The 20,653-nt window shown below is 60.3% G+C and overlaps 1 protein-coding gene across 9 annotated transcripts in view; it reads right to left on the reverse strand.

The window, feature by feature from the left end:
- Positions 1-5,639: 5,639 nt before the first annotated feature.
- CAPN15 (calpain 15) overlaps positions 5,640-20,653 on the reverse strand; it is a 58,718-nt gene continuing 43,704 nt past the window's right edge. For 8 of the 9 annotated variants that reach the window (XM_058849429.1, XM_058849434.1, XM_058849427.1 and 5 more), the window contains 11 exons: positions 18,642-20,136; positions 15,163-15,371; positions 14,763-14,946; positions 11,876-12,099; positions 10,854-10,979; positions 10,057-10,209; positions 9,743-9,904; positions 8,875-9,101; positions 8,525-8,685; positions 8,071-8,249; positions 5,640-7,595 (listed from right to left, as the gene is read on the reverse strand). In XM_058849429.1, the coding sequence (XP_058705412.1) occupies positions 7,418-7,595; positions 8,071-8,249; positions 8,525-8,685; positions 8,875-9,101; positions 9,743-9,904; positions 10,057-10,209; positions 10,854-10,979; positions 11,876-12,099; positions 14,763-14,946; positions 15,163-15,371; positions 18,642-20,136 (3,298 nt within the window). In that variant the 3' untranslated portion in view covers positions 5,640-7,417. Of the gene's footprint in view, positions 7,596-8,063; positions 8,250-8,524; positions 8,686-8,874; positions 9,102-9,742; positions 9,905-10,056; positions 10,210-10,853; positions 10,980-11,875; positions 12,100-14,762; positions 14,947-15,162; positions 15,372-18,641; positions 20,137-20,653 lie in introns of all 9 variants that reach the window. The other variant, XM_058849428.1, reaches the window with a different exon arrangement.

The raw sequence follows: 20,653 nt of genomic DNA on the forward strand, positions 1-20,653 counted from the left end.
ACCCACATGCCCTGAAGCTGCCCTTCCCACATCCAGGGTCTCCTTCCTGGGCTCTTTTCCAGCCCCTGGCAGCCGCAGGGCTGGGGACAGCTCTGCCGACAGAGCTCCTTCCCCTGCTCCAGGAGGTGCCCATCTCCACCCAGCTCCACCCTGGGCCAGCTGGCTGCAGTGCCTGGATGCCACAGGAGGGTGGCACAGGCTGAGGCTGCTGGTTTTTAGCGCAGGGCCCGGGGAGCCGCTGACCTCCGGGCACAGTGCGGGGCCCATCTGTCACAGCAGCCTCTGGCCCAGGCACAGCTTGCACAGCACGGGCCAGAGCATTGCCCAGCGCTGGGCCACGGGCACGGCCAGCTCTGGCTGCTCCCCCACAGCCGGGGCCCCCCCGTGTGACCGATATCCCAGGGAAACGGGTGGAGAAGTGAGAGGGGCTGAGCAGCCTCTTGGCTCATTGATAACCCGGGGGGGAGGGATTATAATGTGCACAGAGAACAGGAACATCAATTAGTTTCTCTTTAATGGCAGGAGAAGGATGGGGGCTCTTGAGGGGTTGGGGGTGTCCTGAAAATCAGAGCTGAATTCCCGGGCTGGAGGAGGTGAAGGATGCGGCTGTGCTGCAGGGAACCCTTTCCATGTCTGTGTTCCCTCCTCACGCTGGATCCCTTGGGTTTGCCTGTAGGACACCAAAAGCACCCCCACCCCCATCCCTGGGCTCCCCACCCACCCCAAGAGCCCTTTTTGGGGAAAAAATTTGTTTGAGGGGAAAAAACACCAAACCCGAGTTTAACTGCTCCAGCCAGGGCTGAGTGGAAGGGAGCGGTGGGGTGGGCTGGGAAGGAGAAGACCCCCGGGAAGCTGCGGCTCGGTGCCTCCTCCCCCTGCGGGTCCCTGACCTCCCGTTTGCCTGTCAAGAGCGAGCTCCGCCACCGAAACACCCCCTGTCAAATTAGTGAGTCAGAAGACGTAAGAGAGACCACCGCTGCTAATTTGTACATTAACTGGTTCTGACAGAAATATTTCACAAGTGAAAAAACAGAAAATGTGCCTCAAGACAATGTGCAACTTCCGTACCAGCAAACTTCTGCTTAACTGTGCGGTGCCCGAGGAGGGGGGACCCCCGCCCGCCGCGCCCCGCCGGGAGCACCGGCATGGCTTTAGCCCCGGGGGATGCTCCTGGAGCGCTGGGTCAGGTCCCGGGCCCTGGGAGGGGGGCAGATTCCCCAAAATTGGGGGGGAGGGGGGCAGGGGATCCTGGCACCGTTCCCCATCGGAAAAAAGGAAAGGGGATGAGAAGGTGGAAGGGGCTTGGTGAGAGCCCCCTCCTCACACCACGATGGGGGGTACGGCCCCTCCGCAGCACCGCTCTGCTTCCAGCAGCTGCCGAGATCAGGGGCTGCTGCTTTTTGCCCCCAGCCCCAGGATACGACCGGCTGGGGCTGTCCCCAGTGTCGCCGTGTGCCGCAAGCCGTGGCTCTCGAGCTACGGCCACTCTGCCGGGAAACCCAGGGGTGCAGGGAGCTGCCAGCTGTGCCCGCCGCAGCCCCCGGGAGAGCAGCGGGGAGCGAACCCTCCCCGGGAGCCACGGGAACCTCCTGAGCCTCCGCAGCAGCTCCAGCTCCACCAGCGGCCGTGGCCAGAGCTGGCCCAAGCCGCTGGGCGAGCCCCTGTGCCGAGCCCCGGGCAGCAGAGCCCCACGGAGAGGAGGCAGGAGCGAGGAGCCGGGGCTGCCTTGCGGCTCCTCGGGGCGGCCTCACGCCCCGGCCGGGCCCCGAGCGGGGCTGGCACCGCTGCGCGTCGGGGCGCGGGTGGGAGCAGGTCCTCGGGCCAGCAGCATCGAGCACATGATCTGTTGTGGCAGGTTCCCTGCAGCCTGGAGCCAGCCCCGAGCGAGCGCTGGTGATGGCTTTAATTGCTTTCAGATTCGATAGCCCAGCCCGTGACAGCCCGGCCCCAGCTGTGCCGGGCCGGACCCTGCGCGGCCCCGAGCCCGCTGCCCTCGGGTGGAGCCCGGGAGGAGGAGGAGGAGAAAGAGGAGGAGAGGAGCCGTCCTGGCTTGGGGTCTTCCGCTTCATCCCGGCAAAGTCTTCTCCTTCCTCATGTGTGTCTGGGTGACCGCCTGAGCCTCGTCCCTGCCGAGGGACAGCGTGGCACCCTAGGACGGCACGGCAGCCCTGCTGTGATGCCACCCGGCCATGTGCCACCGTGGCCCCCAGTGAGCACCCCGGGCAGCTCCACCCCCGCCCTCTGCAGCTCTGCCGTACCCCCATTCGGAAGCGGGGGGTGGTGGAGGGCTCTGCTCACCCATCAGAGCTGGGGACGTGGGAGGTGGAGGATTCGTGATGCCACTGAGGCACAGGCTGATCCTCTCTGGTGGCTGCTTGTGCCCTCCCAACCCTCATGGCCATGTCGGGGGACAAGGGGCTGCTCTCTGGTATCCTGGGCCTGACCCAGACCCTCATCGCACTGGGTGGTGGCCGGGGGGAGCCGGGGGTCTCAAGGTGGGAGGATAAAGGGCCTCTCATCCCCTATAGCGGCACCCGTGGGCTGGCCCTGACCCACTGGTGCCTGTGCCTGTTTCCTTCTCCTCTTCCCGCTGCTGCCGAGGTCCGAGGTACCTCCCCCCGCTCCAGCCCAGCCCAGGTGGGTGCAGGCAGCTGCAGGATCCGCGATGTTTCCCTGCGTGGTACCGGAGTGTGCTCCAGGGGAGCGGGATGAGCACCCTGGCACAGCCCGAGCTCAGCCATGCTCGGCCCTTCAGCACGGCCGGGGGTCCCAGCCCGAGGCTCGCACGGTGCCGGTGCTGACCGTGCCCTGTGAGCGTGTCCCGAGTGCGGCCAGCCGGGAGCTCCGGCTCCCTCCGGGGGTGCCGGGCTGGCTTCGGGGCTGCCGGCAAGGAGCTCCCATCCCTGTGCCAGCGGCTGCTGCCGGGGAGGGTGAAGGCTCCTCCGTGGCTCGCCAGCTCCTGGCAGAGGAGGAGGCAGCGGAGGATGAGGAGGGGGCCGCTCGCATCCCGATCCATTATTGCGGGCAGCGCCGGCGGGCGCCCGGGGCAGGGGCTGCATTATTGACGAAGGGGAAAGCAGGCCGGGGCGCAGGCAGGGACCCTCCTGCAGGGCTCAGCCCCGGGCAAAGCACTTCGCCTGCGCCGCAGAGCCGCAGAGCTGCCAGGCCTGGCCCGGGGCAGCGGCCGCAGCCGCCGCAGCCGCCCACCGCAGCCCGGTCCTGCGGCCGCAGAGCATCCCCGGTGCCCCGGCCCGTGCCGAGCCCGGGGCACCCACCGGCAGCCCCGGGGAGGGTGATGGAGGTGGGCGACAACCCCCCTGCGATGCTCACGCTGGCACCGGCGCTGCAGCTCTGCCCCCCTCAACCCAGCGCAGCTCTGGTGCTGCTCTTTTTTAAGCTTCCCTCTGTCTCCAGGCGGAGATTTGTGGCGTAAAATGCACAATATGTTCTATCTGCCCTGTGGGAGCCATAAAATATTCACCAGCAGCTCCCATTATAGTCAGAGTGAATCACAGAGAGCGCTCGAGCTCTCGCTCCCTGACATTCCCCTCCCCGAGCAGCCAGAGCCCGGCCGGATCCCGCAGCAAGGAGCCACATCCCCACCTCGGACCCCGGGAGAGAATTCCCCGGGCTCGGCAGCTCAAGGGGTGGTGACCGTGCTGATGAGACGGCGACTGACTCAGAGAATATCCCAGACTGGTTTGGGACGGAAGGGACATTAAAGTCCATCCCGTTCCACCCCCTGCCATGGGCAGGGACACCTCCCACCATCCCAGGCTGCTCCGAGCCCCGTCCAGCCTGGCCTTGGGCACTTGCAGGGATCCAGGGGCAGCCACAGCTTCTCTGGGCACCCTGTGCCAGGGCCTGCCCACCCTTCACTGTCAGATGCCCAGGGAGGAGCAGCACCAGCCCTGCGGGTGGAGGGGACCAGCAGCGGCAGCAGCAGCGGGGTGGGCTCACACGGCCCTGGCAGCCTGCCCTGCTCACGCTGTCCCACCACATGAGCTGGGCACCCCTGGGGTGACCTGTGCTGTCATTTTTGCAGCCACAGCCCCTTGGGTGAGGTGTCCCAGCCGTGCCAGGGCACTGGGACAGCCCCTGCCTGCTCCCTGCCTCAGCTGTCACACCTGTACCTCTGCTCATCACAGGGCTCGCTACCACAGTGCTCCTCCTCCATCTCGCCTCCACACTGTCCTGCTGTCCATCCTTCCATCCTTCCTTCCCTCCTTCCCTTGAGCCACTGCTCCCTCTGCCCATCCCCATCTCCCCCTTCAGACCTCAGGCTTAAGACTGACAGAGCCAAGGGATGACAAATTTCTTGATGAAGCAGCACCCTCCTCCAGAGCTGATGTGTCAAAGACAATTTTATCTTTTGCCACACAATTATTTGTAATTATAAAGCAGTTAATGCTGCCTCAGCCCTTGGGAATTGGGCACAATTAGGGGTTGATTTCACCTCCACCCCTTCCATGGCTACACCGCAGCTCTGAGCCTCGGTCCGTGATGTTGGGGGTGTTCTGAGGGTTCCCAAAGTGTCCAGACAGAATCACTGCTCACCACGCACGTGTCTTCTCCTGGGAGATGCTGTCCCCTCCAGCAGCAGCCCAGCAGAGTGTCCCCGGCTGCACCAGCCGAGCCCTTGGCATGGCAGGATTTGCTCCCAGCGCCTTGGCAGGCTGGCCAGGACATGGAGCCGTGGAGCAGGACACCATCATCGTCCTGGGCTTGCTCATCGCGACAAGAGCCACCACCAGGTCACCGCCACGTCCCGGCGCGTCCTTGGCACTGAGCAGCGCCGAGCGGGGCGGGGGTCCCGTGGTGGCCCCAAACCCCCCCGGGATCGCCAGGAGGAGGCAGCGAGGGTTAAACCCGGCTCCGCTCCCTGAACAGACTGAGGGAGAGGAGGGAGCGTGGCAGCGCCCTCCTCGCCAAAATTAACTCTCCATCTGTTTCTCCCTGGCTGAGGCTGATGGCTTGTGACAGGGCCTCCTGAATGCAAAGATGTTTCGCCCGGAAAAATCTATTACAAGTTGCTGTAAGAAAGACCGAAATCCTCTCCTTCTGTCTCTCCCTACTGGTCTCAAGGTGGCCACCCCGGGCGAGAGCGGGCTGGCAGCCGGCCGCCTCCGCTCAGCCGGAAAGTTCTCCCCGCGCCAGGCGGCCCCGCCGCCGGCCAAAGGCACAGAGCAGAGCAGGGGTGATGCCCCGGGTGCTGCGAGGAGGGAGAGCTGCTCCTGCACCCCCAGCCTGGGCACGGTGCCGGGGTGCGGCGGGCACCGCGCTGCCCGGCATGGAACGGCGGGGGAAACTGAGGCAGGAGCGGGAGAGCATCCAGGCGGATGGTGGGTGCCCTCTCCCGGCCACGGCACAGCCCTGCTCGGCCCTGAGAGAGAACATCGCTCATTTTATGGGAATTCCTGGGTTTTGCTTTTGTTTTGCTTTATTTCCGCCCCTTTCTGCGCTCCCGCACCCCGAAGTGCATCGAATTAAACAACGACTTCCAACTCCCCTTGTTTCAGTGCTCAGCTCTCCCCCCAGCACCGTCACTGCTCCACAGAAATGCCTTCAAGACCCATTGCTTTGACCCCCAAACCAGCCCACTCATCCTTTTTGTCTCTCACACAGCAAAACCAGGCGGCTTCAGTAAAAAACAAAACTTTATTTGGTCCGTCAGAACCTGAGTTTGAAAACCACCCATGGATAATTCATATCATACAGGGATTACTGATCTGATTTACAATTGATAAAATATCCTATGATTCTGAAGAGCTGGACAGTATTTACAGGGTTAAAAATATTCACAGCTCAGAAAGACAAAAAGAGAGAGGAGAAAAAAAAGTGAAGGACAAATCATCCCAAGGAGGAAGGAGCTGGAAAGAGAGAAAACAGATCAACAAACAGAAATACGGACAGAGCTTGGCTCAGCAGCCCCTGCTGGGGGAGGCTGGGAGGATGCCAGGGCAGCCCCACCCCCACCACCCCCCCCCACCCCCTGATCCCCGGGGGACACAGAGAGACAGGTCAGGCAGAGACCCCCACACCCCCTGCCCAGCCCAACTCTGCTGGTGCAGGGTTTGGGGTGCAGGGTTTGGGGTGCAGGACCCCCCAGCACGGTCCCTGCCAGAACAGGGTCCAGCATTGCCCATCACCCCCCCTCAGCTGTAAATCCACACAGCTCAGGCAGGAGACGGTACAGAGGGGAACCCCAAAACACACACACACACACACACACACACACACACACACACACACACACACACACACACACCATGTCAGAGAGCCACAATGCCCTGAAAACGTGGGGTGCAGCTCCCTCCAGGATCAGCCCCCACCTCGGAGCACCCACAGGGCCAGTGGCACCCCGAGGTGCAGCCCTCGCCTTGTGCTCACTGCCTCCCACAGCCCTTGGGCTCTGGAGGAGTGGGCTCTCCTCATCCCCCCCAAAACCACCCCCTCCCCAGCTCATGGACTCGTGGTAGCTCCAGGGAACTGCTCCCTGACCCCGGGTCTGTACCTGCTGCCCACCCTCCCTCCATGGGGCATGGGGGGCTCACAGGGCAGTGCCGGGGGGCTGAGCCCAGCTGGGGCCATGGCTTCTCTCCAGGCACTGCTCCCCCCGGCCGCCTTTGCATAGTAACACTTGTGTGACAGGGACAGGGGCCCCGGTGCCACAGCCCCTGCCAGCAGCACCCCGAGGCCTCGCTCCCCACCCGGAGCCAAGGAGGAGGTGGTGAAACCTCTGAGTTTCACCCCAATTACGGCAAAACCCCCTCAGCAGCAGCTTTCTGCAACAACCCTGTGCCCTCTCCCCCCAGGCCCAGCACCCAGGATGGGTGGGGGGTCCCTGGCATGGGTGGCACCACGGCAGCGTGACCCTGGCACTCCCCAGCCCAACCTCAGCACCACGCTGGTCCTGGCAGCAGACAAGGGGGGCAACAAGACAGTGGGAAGGGCCCAGGGACAGACGGAGGGTCACACAGACGGACAGACATCAGAGGTATATTCTTCTTGCAGCGCCAGTGCCCTGGCACCACGGGAAGGGGCAGAGTCCTGAGCGTGGTGCCTGGGAAGGGTCTTGACAGCAACCTCCACCCCCTCCCTCCCCCAGAGTCCCCGGGGTGGGCAGAGGGCACCGGGCCCAGCGCAGGTACAGGGCAGGTGGGATCCTGAGACGGCCCCGTGCCCCCAACCGCTCCTCGTAAAGTGCGTGGGGGGCAGCGGTGCCAGGGCAGGGGCAGCGGGCAGGGCTGGTGCTGGCCCTGAGAACTCGCCCCGGCCCCGCAGCGTGGGGCAAAGTGCTGGGGGTGCCACCCCAGCTCTGCCCCACAGCTCAGCGCTGCTGGCTCGGGGGGGCACCCTGAGCCACAGGTTCGGTGACAGGAACGGGGCAGCGGGGCAGGGAGAGGGAGGCTCTTTGTCATAGGGGCCGGGGGCCGTGCAGCCCGGCCACCTCGGGCGTGAGCAGCGGGTTGTGGGTGCCCTTCGTCAGCATCCAGTCATTGAGGAAGGCCTGAGTGGCTTTGCGGTGCGCCAGGCGGTGCGTGATGGAGAAACCGGCGTTACCCTCCAGCTGGGACAGGATCACCAACACCTGCCTGTGGAGAGAGCCACGGGCTCAGGGCACAGCCTCCACCCCGGCAGCCCCACCTCTGCCCCGGCAACCCCACCTCTGCCCGGCAGCCCCACCTCTGTCCCAGCAATCCCACCTCCACCTCAGCAATCCCACCTCTGTCCCAGCAACCCCACCTCTGTCCCAGCAATCCCACCTCTGTCCCAGCAACCCCACCTCTGCCCTGGCAACCCCACCTCTGTCCCAGCAATCCCACCTCCACCTCGCAATCCCACCTTTGTTCCAGCAACCCCACCTCTCTTCCAACAATCCACCTCCACCTCAGCAATCCCACCTCTGCCCTGGCAACCCCACCTCTGTCCCAGCAATACACCTCTGTCCCAGGAATTGCATCTCCACCCTGGCAATCCCACCTCAACAATCCCTCCCTGCCAGCCCTGGCTCTGCCTTGCTCCCAGGATCCTGCCAGCCCCCGTGACCCACCCCTGCCTACCCCGGACCTGTGCAGGGGGGGGACACTGTCCTGTGTCTTGAGGCTGCCGCGTGTGGACACCACGTTGAAGCTGTCGGTGCAGTCGCACTGAACGTGCAGGTAGGACTTGGGGTGCCGGTTCTCCACCACCACGATGAGCCCTGCCCAGCCGTGGGTCAGGTAGTAGCAGGTCATCCCCTCACGGCCCTGGGGCACACAGCAGGGAAGGGGATGAAGCCTCTGGGCACCCCTGTCCCAGAATCAAAACCCCTGCACCGGCATCTTCCACTCTAGCCAAGGGCTGCCCATCTGCTGGGGTGCCACACAGCAGTCCAGGGAGCAAAGGGGGTGGGCATCCAGGAGTGGCAGCCAGAGCTGGCACAGCCCTGCCCAACCCCTTCCCAAGGACCCCACAGGTCCAGGCTTCCTCTGGCAGCATCACCCTCCACCCCACTGCAGCCCCCACCCTGTGCTCCCCCCACCTCATGGCGCTCGCCCTTGTTCTCGGTCAGCAGGATGATGGCATCTGCCAGCGTGGTGGGCTGCGCCTCCACCTGCTCCACCATCACCAGGCGGGAGCTGTAGATGGCCAGGATGTAGCTGGAGTAATCAGTGGCTGCTCGGCTGCTGGTGGGACTGGAAGCTGCAGAGACACCCGGAGGAAGGGGATCAGGGAACTGTCACCAAGCCCACAGTCCCCAGGAGCACGGTGCTGCCTGGTTGATGCACGTGCAGCATGCAACAGGCAACCTCCACCCTCAAGGAGATCCCCATGATGAGGACCAAGGGCTTTGGAACCTCTCCCTCCCCCAGGGCCCCTCCATCCCCTCACCCTGGGCAGCAGGGCCGGCCAGGGCAGTGCTCCAATGGTTGAAGGCACAGCACACGACCGCGTATTCGCCCGGCTCCAGCATCACGTCGCAGTTGACGAACTTTTTGACGGCTCGTTTGCTGTGGGCCATCAGCCGGCCCAGGCTCAGCTTGTTCCCGCTGGTGAAGGTGGCCCGGAAAACCATGATGCACAGGTCCAGCAAGTGGCTGTCCACCGTGTCTGACCTCCTGTGTCAGGCAGAAAGGTCACATGTCACCCAGGACACAGGCAGCAGATCCAGGGAACAACTTCCCACTGCCCCAAATATCCAGCCCCAGGAACCAGCCCTGCATTCAGGAGTTGGGTTCCAACTAAACATGAGCAGTTCCCACGATTAGGAGAGATGGTGATGGGGGCTCATCCCTGAGCTCTGTGACCCCAAGGAATGCCATGTGGTGAGATATCAAAGTGTTTGGATTTCTTCTGGGCCCACAGAATTGTGGAATCCTTAATGCTGGGAAAGTCCTCTAAGATCATCAAGTCCAACCATTAATCGAGCACTGCCAAGGTCACCACTAACCCACGTCCCCAAGTGCCACATCCATAAGGTTTTTAGATCCTTCCAGGGATGAGGGCTCCATCACTGCCCTGGGCAGCTGTGCCAGGGCCTGACCACCTTTTTAGTGAAGAAATTTTCCCCAATATCCCACTTAAACCTCCTCTGGTGCAACTTGAGGCCGTTTACCCTCGTCCTGTCTCAAAGCAGAGCCTGACCCCCACCCGGCTGTCCCCTCCTGTCAGGGAGTTGTGCAGAGCCAGAAGGTCCCCCCGAGCCTCCTTTTCTCCAGGCTGAGCCCCCCCACCAGTTTCACTGCCCTGGCCAGCTCACCTGCTGCCCTCCTGGAAAAGGGCAAACTCCAGAGCTGCGCGCTCCAACACCGTCAGCGACGTCACCGTCACCGGCCCGTTGGCCTTGTTGGGGAACATTCCCTGCACACGCACCTCGTGCCAGTCCGAATGGAGCTTGCAGATATCCACGGAGTCAAAATACCTGTGGGGAAGCCGGGCTCAGTCCCAGTGGGGCACGCTGCACGCTGCAGGACACCCACGCTCCCTAGGGATGACCGCCTGCCCCGTTGTGACCCCGTGTTCTGTTTTCCATCCCTGTTCCCCACCCCACCTCTGCCTCTGGCAGTGCCATACTTGATGAAGTCGCTGTACTCCATCCAGAAGACGCCCTCGCTGCTGCCATGGGGCATCAGGTCGTGGCGCAGGGGGAGTGGCCAGTGCGGCCACTCGTCTGACCAGCTGCCGTTCCAGGAGAAGCGGCCCCAGGGATTCCGGAGACGCAGCAACCTGGGGAAGGGGAGAAGTGTCAAAGACCCAGGAGGGAGGGAAGACCCAGCCTGCCCCCCAACAAAGGACACCACATCACTCCTGCCTTCCAAAGCCCTCACAGCATCCCAGAACTTATGTGTCAGTCACATCGTGGCCCCAGAAGTCCCTGTCCTGTGGCTCTGGACCTGCTGCTGCTCCCTCTACCCTTCCCTGCCCAAAGGGGCTCAGCCAGGTGCTGTGGGGAAGGCGCTCAGCAGGGGAGAGGCTGCTGAGAGTGACATGGCTGAAATACAGCTTCCTACAGCAGCCCAGCTGTCAGGGTGGCACCCATTTCTATCCCCCCCTCCATTCAGAGGTGAGCAGTATGCTCTGAGCACCTCACTGAAGTTAGAGCTCAACTCAGTCCTCTGTGTCTTGTGAGACCAGGTAAAACATTCTACCCCTGGCCATGGAGCCAGCACCAGGCAAGGACAGCTTATATGACAACGGCATTTATGTGACACCCTAGGATGGCATCATCCTTGCTGGCCATGAGGATGGGGACACCAAAGAGTCCTCAGGGTCCTGCTCACCATGCCCTCAGTTACCTGTCCCCAGAGATCCTGCTGGGTGTGCTGGCAGGAGCAGCTGCAGTGCCAAGGCAGGCTCCAGCCCGAGCTCACCTGAAGCCCTGGACATCCCGCACGTCCAGGATGGAGTAGGCGTGCCGGGGCCGGAGCCCCATGCTCTCGTAGGCCACATCATCCACCTTCATGTTGCCTCCACCGCAGGACGCGCCCATGAGGAACCTGCACGGGGACAACAAACCCTCGGGGTCCTGCCAGGCCTGGCGTGGGGGGAAGCTCATCCCTATCGCTCCAGGCATGGGACAGCTTCCTCCCAGGAGCCTCATGGATGCTCCCTCTGCAACAACACTGCTGGGATCAGCAGCACTCCCCAGACAGTGCCCAGCCATGCTGGCCACAGCTCTCTCCCCTTGTCCACGTGCATGCTGAGCCCAGGCTCCAAGGAGAGTTGATTTGCAGTGGGGAACTTTGCCCCAAACCTCCCCTGATTTCTGCCAGGCCCCAGGGTCCTGCCCACTTCTGCTGGCTGGCAGAAAGCCATGGGGAGAGGCAGGTGGTCCATCAGCGGGACAAGTTGGCAGGGGTGAGGACACTATTTGGGGCAGGAAGTCTGCAGCAGTCAGGTTTAGGAGGACACCATGTGCTGGGAGTTATCCATCTGTGTGGCCCCATACCCCAGCCTTCAGCCAGCCCAGCTGCCCTCCTGCCCAAGTGATGAGCAGGAGGTCTCTGCTTTGGCTGTGCCCCCCAGACCAGCACCAGCCAGGTGTCATTAGCAAAGATGTCACATACAGGTGGGAGACACGGGCAGGGTCAAGCATGCACACAACAGAAGAGCTCAAAGCAAAGCCAGAGGGCTCAGTGCTGCTTCCTGACTCCTGCAAGACAGCAGCGACGTGCAGGGGAAGTTCACCAGGCTCTTGATTTCATATGAGAATTACTCACAGGAGAAATTATTTCTTAGAGCTTTGAGTGGGACTCCACCAATGCTTCAGTTGAGTGGCAAGGGTGGTGTACTCCGCCCCAGCTAATGCAGTAACCCCTCTCCTGAGCCTCTAAAGACACGACTGCTCCCCCTCACCCCCCTCTCCAGAGTCCCTGCTCCTGCCTCGTCTTACCCAGCCTCCTTAGAACTCAGCATTTTGGCCCAGATGAGGTCAGTGTCAATGGGCTCCTCGCGAGGGTTAGTGGAGCTGACCTGCAGCATCAGGCTCTCGCAGGGGGCCCCTGTGAGCGTGGCCAGGCCTTCGATGGCACGCCCGGCCTGGAGGGCGAAGTACGAACCGTGCAGCTTGGCCAGCGCCTTCTCAATGAGGGCCACCCACAGCTGCTTCCTCTGGGCCTGCAGAGAGAGGGAGGGACACATCTTCACCCTGGGCAGAAAGTGGGAAAGCCCCTCACACCCATCCCTGCCAGCTGTCCTGGGGCTGGGGAAGCAGGAGCAGCAAGGCCATGTCAGGAGTTTGTCCCCTTGGCCATGGGTGACCTATTCACTCTTTGCTCAGTGTTTGCAGAGCTCAATTCCCCTTGGGAAGAAGTCCTGGAATGAACACCCAAGAGGCCTGGATGCACCCTGGGGTGTCCAGCAATCAGGCTGGCAGGGTGGGAGCCCCTTCCATCCACTTCAACCTGAACTTAGAACCGTTTAATAATGGAAGAGGATTCCAAGGCTGCCAGAGTCAAGGAGCATTTGGACAACACTCTCAAGCACAAGGTGGGATTGTTGGGGCATCCTGTGCAGATCCAGGACTGCAGATTATGGACTTATGATCCTTGTGGGTCCTTTCCCACCCATTCTAGGATTCTGTGATGTGGAGCACAGCTGGAACAGCTGCCTTTAACTCACACACCTCTGCAAACTCAAACCAACACCCCTGTGGCAGAGGAGGTTGCCCAGAGTGCACATGGCCATGGCACTGATTGGATTCCACCCAGGGAACACGGACACTGCTTCAAGGACAAGCTCCAAAAACCTGGACTGGCAAAGTCCTCTACTCCAGCACAGGGAGTAACTACAAGGCCTAATTACAAGATGCAAGTTTTTTCCCAGCAAATGGGGATTGGTATCCGGTGCTTGGAAAGCAGCAGGGAAAATCACTGGTACATTGTGCCTGTGTGACTCACAGGTGGCAGCCAAGAGCTGGCAGAGGAAAGGAGGGCAGTGAAGATTTCTTTATGATGGATAAAGAGAGCTTAAAAGTGCTTTTTGCTGGTTTTTGGGTCCCTCACTCAACAAAATCCATGTTGTTTATTTCTGCCTGAACCACAGCCAGAGAGCTCAGATAAGAGCCTGTTTTCCCTTTATTTTTAAAACTCTGATTTTCCTTTTTTATCCCCCACATCCAGCTCCCACAGCTGAACATTCAGCAGAACAATCTCATCACGATTCAGATGCCCCTGGAAACAGAGGCAAGGCAAGTCCAGCCCATGTGAAAACCTCCAATCTTAAAAAAAGACTCCAAAAGCAGACTTGAAATTCATGCAAGATGGAAGGAAAAGGTAAAAACCAAGACAGGTAAATCTTATGCTGAAATAAAGAAATGCATCTGTATCCTCTGTCTACTGAGAGGTAGAATGTAGACACAAACTCTTTGTTCCCTTCTCTGAAGTTTAAGTCCTGTCCTGACATGGCTGTGTGTCAAAACCCAGAGGACTGGTATTGCAGAACGAAATTCAAGCCAGCAGTCCCAGTCCCTGTCTCCTCCTGATGGTGGTACTTTGTTTTCTTCAGCAGATTTTGCCCCCTGAGTTTCAATAGAGACGTTCTCAGTCTCCTTCATGGACATGACCCCAGCAAGAGCCCCTGGGCCTGGCAGGCAGGGCAAGGCAGGGCAGAGAGATGTCCTGGAGGGGCTGAGGGAGCTCCACTGATCCGAGCAGATGCCACCCCAGTGTGCTCAGAGCAACTGGGCACTGGCTCAGAACAGGCTGCTCCATTTGCCATCCTCTCCCTCTTCATAGTCCCTCCCTGGCACAGCCAAGATGCCAGACCTCCCCTCAGAGGAAAGAAACAGCTTTCCCTCAATCCCTTACAATGCAAAACACAGGTTATAATGTTCTCCTTTTATATGAAGAGTAAGGGATGTTTTCCCTGCCAGTGGCTGTGGTGCAAGGAGGGGTGAGGGAAAAGAGACTGTAAATGAAACTCCTTCACTGCAGCCTGGGGAATGCCCAAAGGGGTCTAAATAGATGGATATTATGGCCTTAAAGAGTTCAGCTGTTTTGAGGACACAGCAAAGAGCAGTGTCCTGAGCTGCAAACAGGATGCAAGCAGTGCTGGATCTTCCATTTGTGTCACAGCATCCCCTGACAGCTCCGGACTTGGGGCAGCTGGGAAGTACCTGCTGGGAAAGGACCTGGGAGTTCTGCTTGGCAGCAGCTGAACAGAGGTCAGATGTGCCCAGGTGGGCAAGAAGGTCAATGGCACCTGGCACGACATTGAGGGGCTGGAGCGTGTCCAGGGAAGGGAACAGAGCTGGGAAGGGTCTGGAGCAGCAGGAGCAGCTGAGGGAGCTGGAAAGGGGCTCAGCCTGGAGAAAAGGAGGCTCAGGGGGCCCTTCTGGCTCTGCACAACTCCCTGACAGGAGGGGACAGCCAGGGGGAGTTGGGCTCTGCTCCCAGGGAACAGGGACAGGATGAGGGGAAACAGCGTCAAGTTGCACCAAGGGAGGTCTAGATTGGATATTGGGAAAATTCCTTAATGAAGGTGGTCAGGCATTGCAATGGGCTGTCCAGGGCAGTGGTGGAGTCACTACCCCTGGAAGTGTTCAAAAACAAGTCAATGTGGTGCTCTGTGGCATGGTTTAGTGGGCAGAGGGTATTTGATCAGTGGTTGGACTTGATGATCTTTGGGGCCTCAGTGATTTCATGACTCTAAACGCAGCACAAAGTAGGGGCCTCACACAAACCCCAGCAGTGCCTCTTCCCACTGCCTCTCCTGGAAGAGCCTGGGATGAGCCTCCCCGACCCCTGGAGCACTCCCCACCCGTCCCCTGCGGCACCGACCTGGGAGAAGAGCAGGTACCCGCACTCGTCGCAGGGCAGCATGTCATCCACCAGCACCGTGGTCCACGTGCCGTCCTTGCACAGCCGCACCTGGTAGGCGCCCTCGGGGCACAGCGTCCTGGTGATCATCACCCTCTCCACCAGCTCGGGCCGCTCGGCCAGCACGGCCAGGGCGCTCAGGAACCTGCCGGGCAGGCGGGGCGGCCTCAGCGGGGCACGGGCGGGCAGCACGAGCTGCCCGGCCACGCAGCGCTGGCAGGGGGTGAGGCAGAGCATGGGCTACAGCCTGGGGGCATAAATGGGATTGAGTAGGGCTGAGGGGGCCGAGCTGGAGCTGGAGGAAGAGGAGGGGAAGGAGGGAAGGGGTGGGAAGGTGTCAGCCCGGCTCACTCGCCCTTACCAGCAGTTCCCCAGCAGTCCCTGCAGGATGTCCGAGGGCCGGGGGGTGCGGAACACTGACCACTTCACTGAGCGCTCCTTGAAGATGCTGCAGTTGATCTCGTGGGGCCGCAGCCACTGCTTGACCCGCTGCTGCACGCTGTCACCTTCCGGGAACCCCACGGACCTGGGCCCAGGGGGGAAACTGTCGTCTACAAAATTGACTTTGTTCTGTGAGAGCAAAAGGCAGGGACAGCATCAGTTGGAGCCACCTGGGACTGGGGGGGCCTGGAGAGCCTCCCACTGCCCCCCTGAGAGACAGCAGAGCCCCCAACCCTCCTGCCTTGGCCCAGGCAGTCCTGCAAGGGCGCAGGACTAGGCTGGTGTCTGCTGGCAGCAGCAGAGATCCTCTATGTGCTTCAGGTCCAGCATTCAGCCCTGCCTCTCCGGCCCCGAGCTCCGGGCTGTGACTCCAATCTGCCTTTTTGTGTTTCACAGGAGCCTCCCCGGGCAGGGACCGTCTCACACTTTGTGCCGGTGCTAAAAGCTGGGCTGTGGGGCGCCTTGGCTGCCTCCAGAAGCAGCAAAACCTGCAAGGCTGCGAGGAGGAGCCACCTGGCACACAAACACACCTCAACCCGAGCCTTGTCCCTGCTCCGGAGGGGACACGCTGGGCTTGGCAGCCCTGTGCCACCCCCCAGGCACATCCATGGGGATGGGAGGGGAGGCTTTTGCAATTGCATTCAGCCAGACCATAACCAGGCAAGCAATTCCAGAGTGAGTGTATCCCATGTTCCAGCTCTCCTGCAATAGCTGCTGTGTAATAAATAAACAGGATGAGTGGAAGGGCAGGTAATCCCACAGGCATTAACCACATGGATGGAAGCACAGAACTTCACCAAGTGGAGAAGGGTGGCTTTTTCAGTCTAACACAGGGTGAAATGAGAACAGGTGTTTCTTTGTTATTGTCAATTAAATGAAATTAAATTAAATTCTTTCAGCAAAAGCTGCCTCTGATTTAAATTAGCTTTATGCACGCTGCACTAGTAGTTGACCTCCACTTTTGTGGCAATCCTACCTGAATGCTTTCTTTGTGGTGCCTCAATTAGCACCTCCAGTTCCTCTTTTGCAGAGGGTGTTTCTCAGCTAACAGCTCTCTCAGGGGAGCATCTGCCCCGTGCAGCTGAGGAGCAGCCACCATTCCAGCAGCCTCAGTTACATCCTGGCTGGGGACCTGGATGTGGCCCATCCCTGCACATGGATCTCTGGGCTCTGCAGGAACTTGCTGTGCAGGGCCATGAGGACATGAGGGAAGGGATTCTCTCCCTCTGCTCTGCCCTTGTGAGACCCCAGTTTTGCCCATCTCTGGAGGACTCAGCACAAGAAAGATAGGGATCTGTTAGAACAGGTCCAGAGGAGGCCATGGAGATGCTCCATGGGCAGGATCCCCTCCAGGGATCTGGGAGAGCTGGAGGTGTTCACCTGGAGAAGGCTCCATGGAGATCTTAGAGCCCCTTCCACTGCCTAAAGGGGGCTGATTAGTAAAAGGGAAAGCAATTTTTCACATGGACAAGCAGTGATGGGACAAGGAGAAAGTTTTAAACTAAAAAGGGAAAAATTTAGGTTGGATACTGGGGAAAACCTCTTCACTGTGAGGGTGGGAAGGCCCTGGCACAGGCTGCCCAGGGAAGCTGTGGCTGCCCCATCTCTGGAAGTGTTCAAGGCCAGGCTGGACAGGATTTGGAGTAACCTGGTCTGGTGGAAGGTGAGGTGGGTTGGCAGGGTTGGAGTGAGATGAGGTTTAAGGTCCCCTCCAAGCCAAACCATTCTGACTCCATGATTCCAGTGGAAGAGGTCAGCTCTGCACTGCTCCCCAGCAGAAGAGAAAGGGTAAAGCTAAAACAGGGACCACACACTGAGAAGAGTTGGAAAAGGCATCACTGGAATAACAGAGGAAGGAAAACCCACAGCAGGAGCTCAAGCAGAAATCCTGGCAGGGAGCAGCAAGATGGGCTGCTCCACATGACGTGGGGCAGGGGGACAACAGACGGAGGAGAACTTGGCCAGCCTGACTCCTCCAGGGGAAGGCTGAACAGCCTGGGAAGCGGAGCAGGGAGCTCAGAGGCGGCCTCACGCCAGCCTGAGCACAGGGACAGGAGCAGCATCGCCCCTCCACTGCTGCCAGGCCTGACCTCGCACCTGAACGTGTCAGAGCACAGCTGAGCTTCGGGTGGAGGGGGATTTTTGGGAGAAGACCCACGCAGATCTAACAGCCCATTACTGGGGGGCTCAGGAGCACAACAGGCTCAGCCAAGGCTCCGACCGAGCACTGCGGGACAGGGCAAGGCAGGCTCCCCTTCCTGGCAGTGCCACGCTGCTAATTCAGCCTGGCCATCATCATGATTCATCCTTCAGGCCTGATTCCTGATGTAACAGATGTTCCCTGCCTACAAAAGAGGCTATTCACTTGCTTTAAAGACGGGGATAAGTACAATCCGGGTCTCTGCTATAAAGACACCCACGCCTGTTAGGAAGGACATACAGCAATTTAAAAAAAACACAAGCCCAAACAAGATCATTCTCAGAGCCTCCCCTCCAAGCCAAATATCTCTGTTCCCTGGACTGTGCAGTGGAGGCACAGGAATGGACACAATCCTCAGACCAGGCAGGAAAAGCCTTGTCTGTACGTCAAAATGGGACTGCAACTCCCTTTCCATCTGGTCCAGAAGAGCTGGAGGCTTCCCCCAGAAGGAGGCCAGAGAAAGCAACATTCACAGAGCTTTTAATGCCATACAGGGAAAAAAAAATGATGCCATCAGAATGGTGTTTGAGGCTGAAACCCAACTGACTAGACCAGACACCTCACAGAGGGAAGGTGGGTGCTGGCACTTACTCCTGAGACCTTCAGCTAGAGCCAGGTTACAGCTACAGCTCAGCTGGCCTGCCCAGAACAGGGGGAGCCATTTGTGCTGCACCTCTGCATTTGTAATACCCAAACCAAGAATGCCAAGGCCCAGCCCATGGTTCTCAAACAGCTGCAGCTGCTGGCAGTGGCAGCAGTTCCTCTGCCTGCACTCTCATCCAGAGCTTCTGCTTGTTGTGCCCCAAATTTCCTGCATCCACAGACAGCAGTGCCACCAGCAAACCTGGACACACTCCCTGACTTTCCCCACTGCTAGACACTGTAAGGAGATGGACTGACCACCTAAGGATGTCTCTTTCCTCACAGAAATTCTCTCTCCCTGATTTAAAATACCACCGAGTTTCAGAGTTAACAGGTTTGGCACTAGGTTTTAGACTTCCTCAGCCTTGCACCAGGCGTGGGCTGTGTGGGCTGTCTTCACCCCAGAGATCATTCTGCACCAAAATGTGACATTTCAGTGCTAACAACCAGCATCCAGCTGTTGCCAGGGAAGATCCCTTGAACCCCAGGCATGGAAGGTGCTGCCCCAGAGCTATAGGGGAGGCAGAAAGGGAAGCCAGGAACAAGCAAGAACTCACCTCCCGGCAGAAGGTCACGATGTTTTCCCACAGGGCTTTGGCCTCACCCTCATCTGTTTGCCTCCTCTTCTCCACGTGCATGCTCTCCCTCCTCTTGAGGGGCTTCAGGCCCTTGTGCTGGGCCACGTACTGCTGGGGGGTGTGGCAGGCAGCGCAGTGCTTGGCCTTCACCTCGTTCAGCAGGGTGCAGGCGGGACAGGCCCACTGGCCTGGCCTGTCCTGCCCGCCGGGCAGCGGGGCGGGGAAGAGCCGGGCGACCTTGCGGGCGGACGGGGCCTTGGTGCCGCAGGAGCAGCCGGCCCTGTCGCAGGCGCCGCAGTCGGGGCAGCGCGGGGCCGCCTCGCCCGGAGCCCCGTGCTCCTGGAAGCCGTGCAGCTTGGAGGAGCCGCACACCTTGCACTTCTGGGCCTGTGTGGGGTTCTTGAGGGTGCACTTGGAACAGGACCAGGTGGTGAAGTCAGGGCTGGAGGGGCTGCACGGGGTGAACCTCACCGAGTCCCCCACCAGGTTGATGGTGTCGCTGCCTTTCTGGGTGCTGCAAACCTCGCACTTGCTGGCCCCAGCGGAGTTGAGCAGGGAGCAGGAGCTGCACTTCCAGTGGGACGGACTGACCTCCATCTCCTCCTCCAGCACGCTCAGCCGTTTGTTGGACAGCAGCTCTGGGAAGCGTGTGGCAGGGGCAGCCCTGGCCTGACCTTGGGGAGAGCCCTTCTGCCCCACGGCGCCCGCAGGCGTGGGCTGGGAGCCTTCAGGGACCGGCATCTGCAGCTGTGGGGGCACCTCCCGCCGGCTTCGGGGCACAGGGTTGTTCTGGAGCCCCGGGGAGAAGGGGCTGAAGGCTGCTACCTTCTGGGCTTCTTGTTCCATAGCCACCGGGCCCTGGGCGGCCACGGCGTCACCATCAGCGATCTCTGTGGAGACTAAAGGCTGCGGGGTGGAGGGGGCCATGTGGAATCCGGCCGGGGTGATGACTTCAGGGACGACCAGCGCCTCTGGTGGGATCTTGGGCAGGGAGAGCTTGCGTGGGCCACCACAGGCGGAGCAGGAGTTGGCCACGGGCGTGTTGTGCAGGGTGCAGCGCTGGCAAGCCCAGCCGCTCTCCAGCTCTGCTTCATCAGGGCTCTTCCCCTCTGAGTCCTCGCTGCTGCTTTCTGCCTTGGCAGCCTCCTCCTTGCATGTGCCCTTGGGCTCCACCAGCACGGCAGGCTTGGGCAAGATGCCGTTGATGACGGGCAAGGGGGAGCCACCGGGTCCCGGCTCTGGGGTGAAGCCACACACCTCACAGGTTTCCTTGCCCAGAAAGTTCCTGAAGGTGCAGCGGGCACAGGCCCATTTCTGTTCCTCCACGCTGAGCCGCAGGATGTGGTTGAGGTCGGGTTTCTGGCGGGGAGCCTCGCAGATGGAGCACTGCCGCTGGCCCACGGGGTTCAGGAAGGTGCAGCGCGTGCAGGACCACTCACGGACAGCAGCCATGGAGCCGGGAGAGTGGGAGTGGCTGCAAGAAAGGAGACACAGCGTGAGGCTGAGGCCAGGGCCAACCAATATGCACTGGTACCACGTGTTTCCTGGGCTGGCATGGTCAGGACCTTGCTTCCAGGAAGGGAACGACCTTCAGTGCAGTCATTGCTCTACAGGCACTTGCTCCTCTGGCACTGATAAATTCTCCAAGTGCATGGCAATGCATTGGCTTCCATCCAAAATGTTCCAGGAAGGGCAAAAGATGCAGCCCTGCACCCACTGACCCCATTCTCACAGTGGAGGTTGTGCCCTGATGAGCAAACACACAATCTCCGTGCCCAACCCTGGCAACTCTGTGAGTCTGCAGGTCATTTGGAACTCTTTGGAGGAGGTGACACCCTGCTCTGCCTTCTTGCTGCTCCAGCATCAATGCTTTCCTCCTTCTTTACTTCACCCACCTCCATCTCACTTTCTGTTCCTGTCTCCCTCCTCTCCTTCCAGCTCCACACCACTTATCCACACTAGGATATCTGTGTTATCCCATACCAGACACC

This window comes from Poecile atricapillus, chromosome 14, assembly GCF_030490865.1.
Source record: "Poecile atricapillus isolate bPoeAtr1 chromosome 14, bPoeAtr1.hap1, whole genome shotgun sequence".
Taxonomy (NCBI): domain Eukaryota; kingdom Metazoa; phylum Chordata; class Aves; order Passeriformes; family Paridae; genus Poecile; species Poecile atricapillus.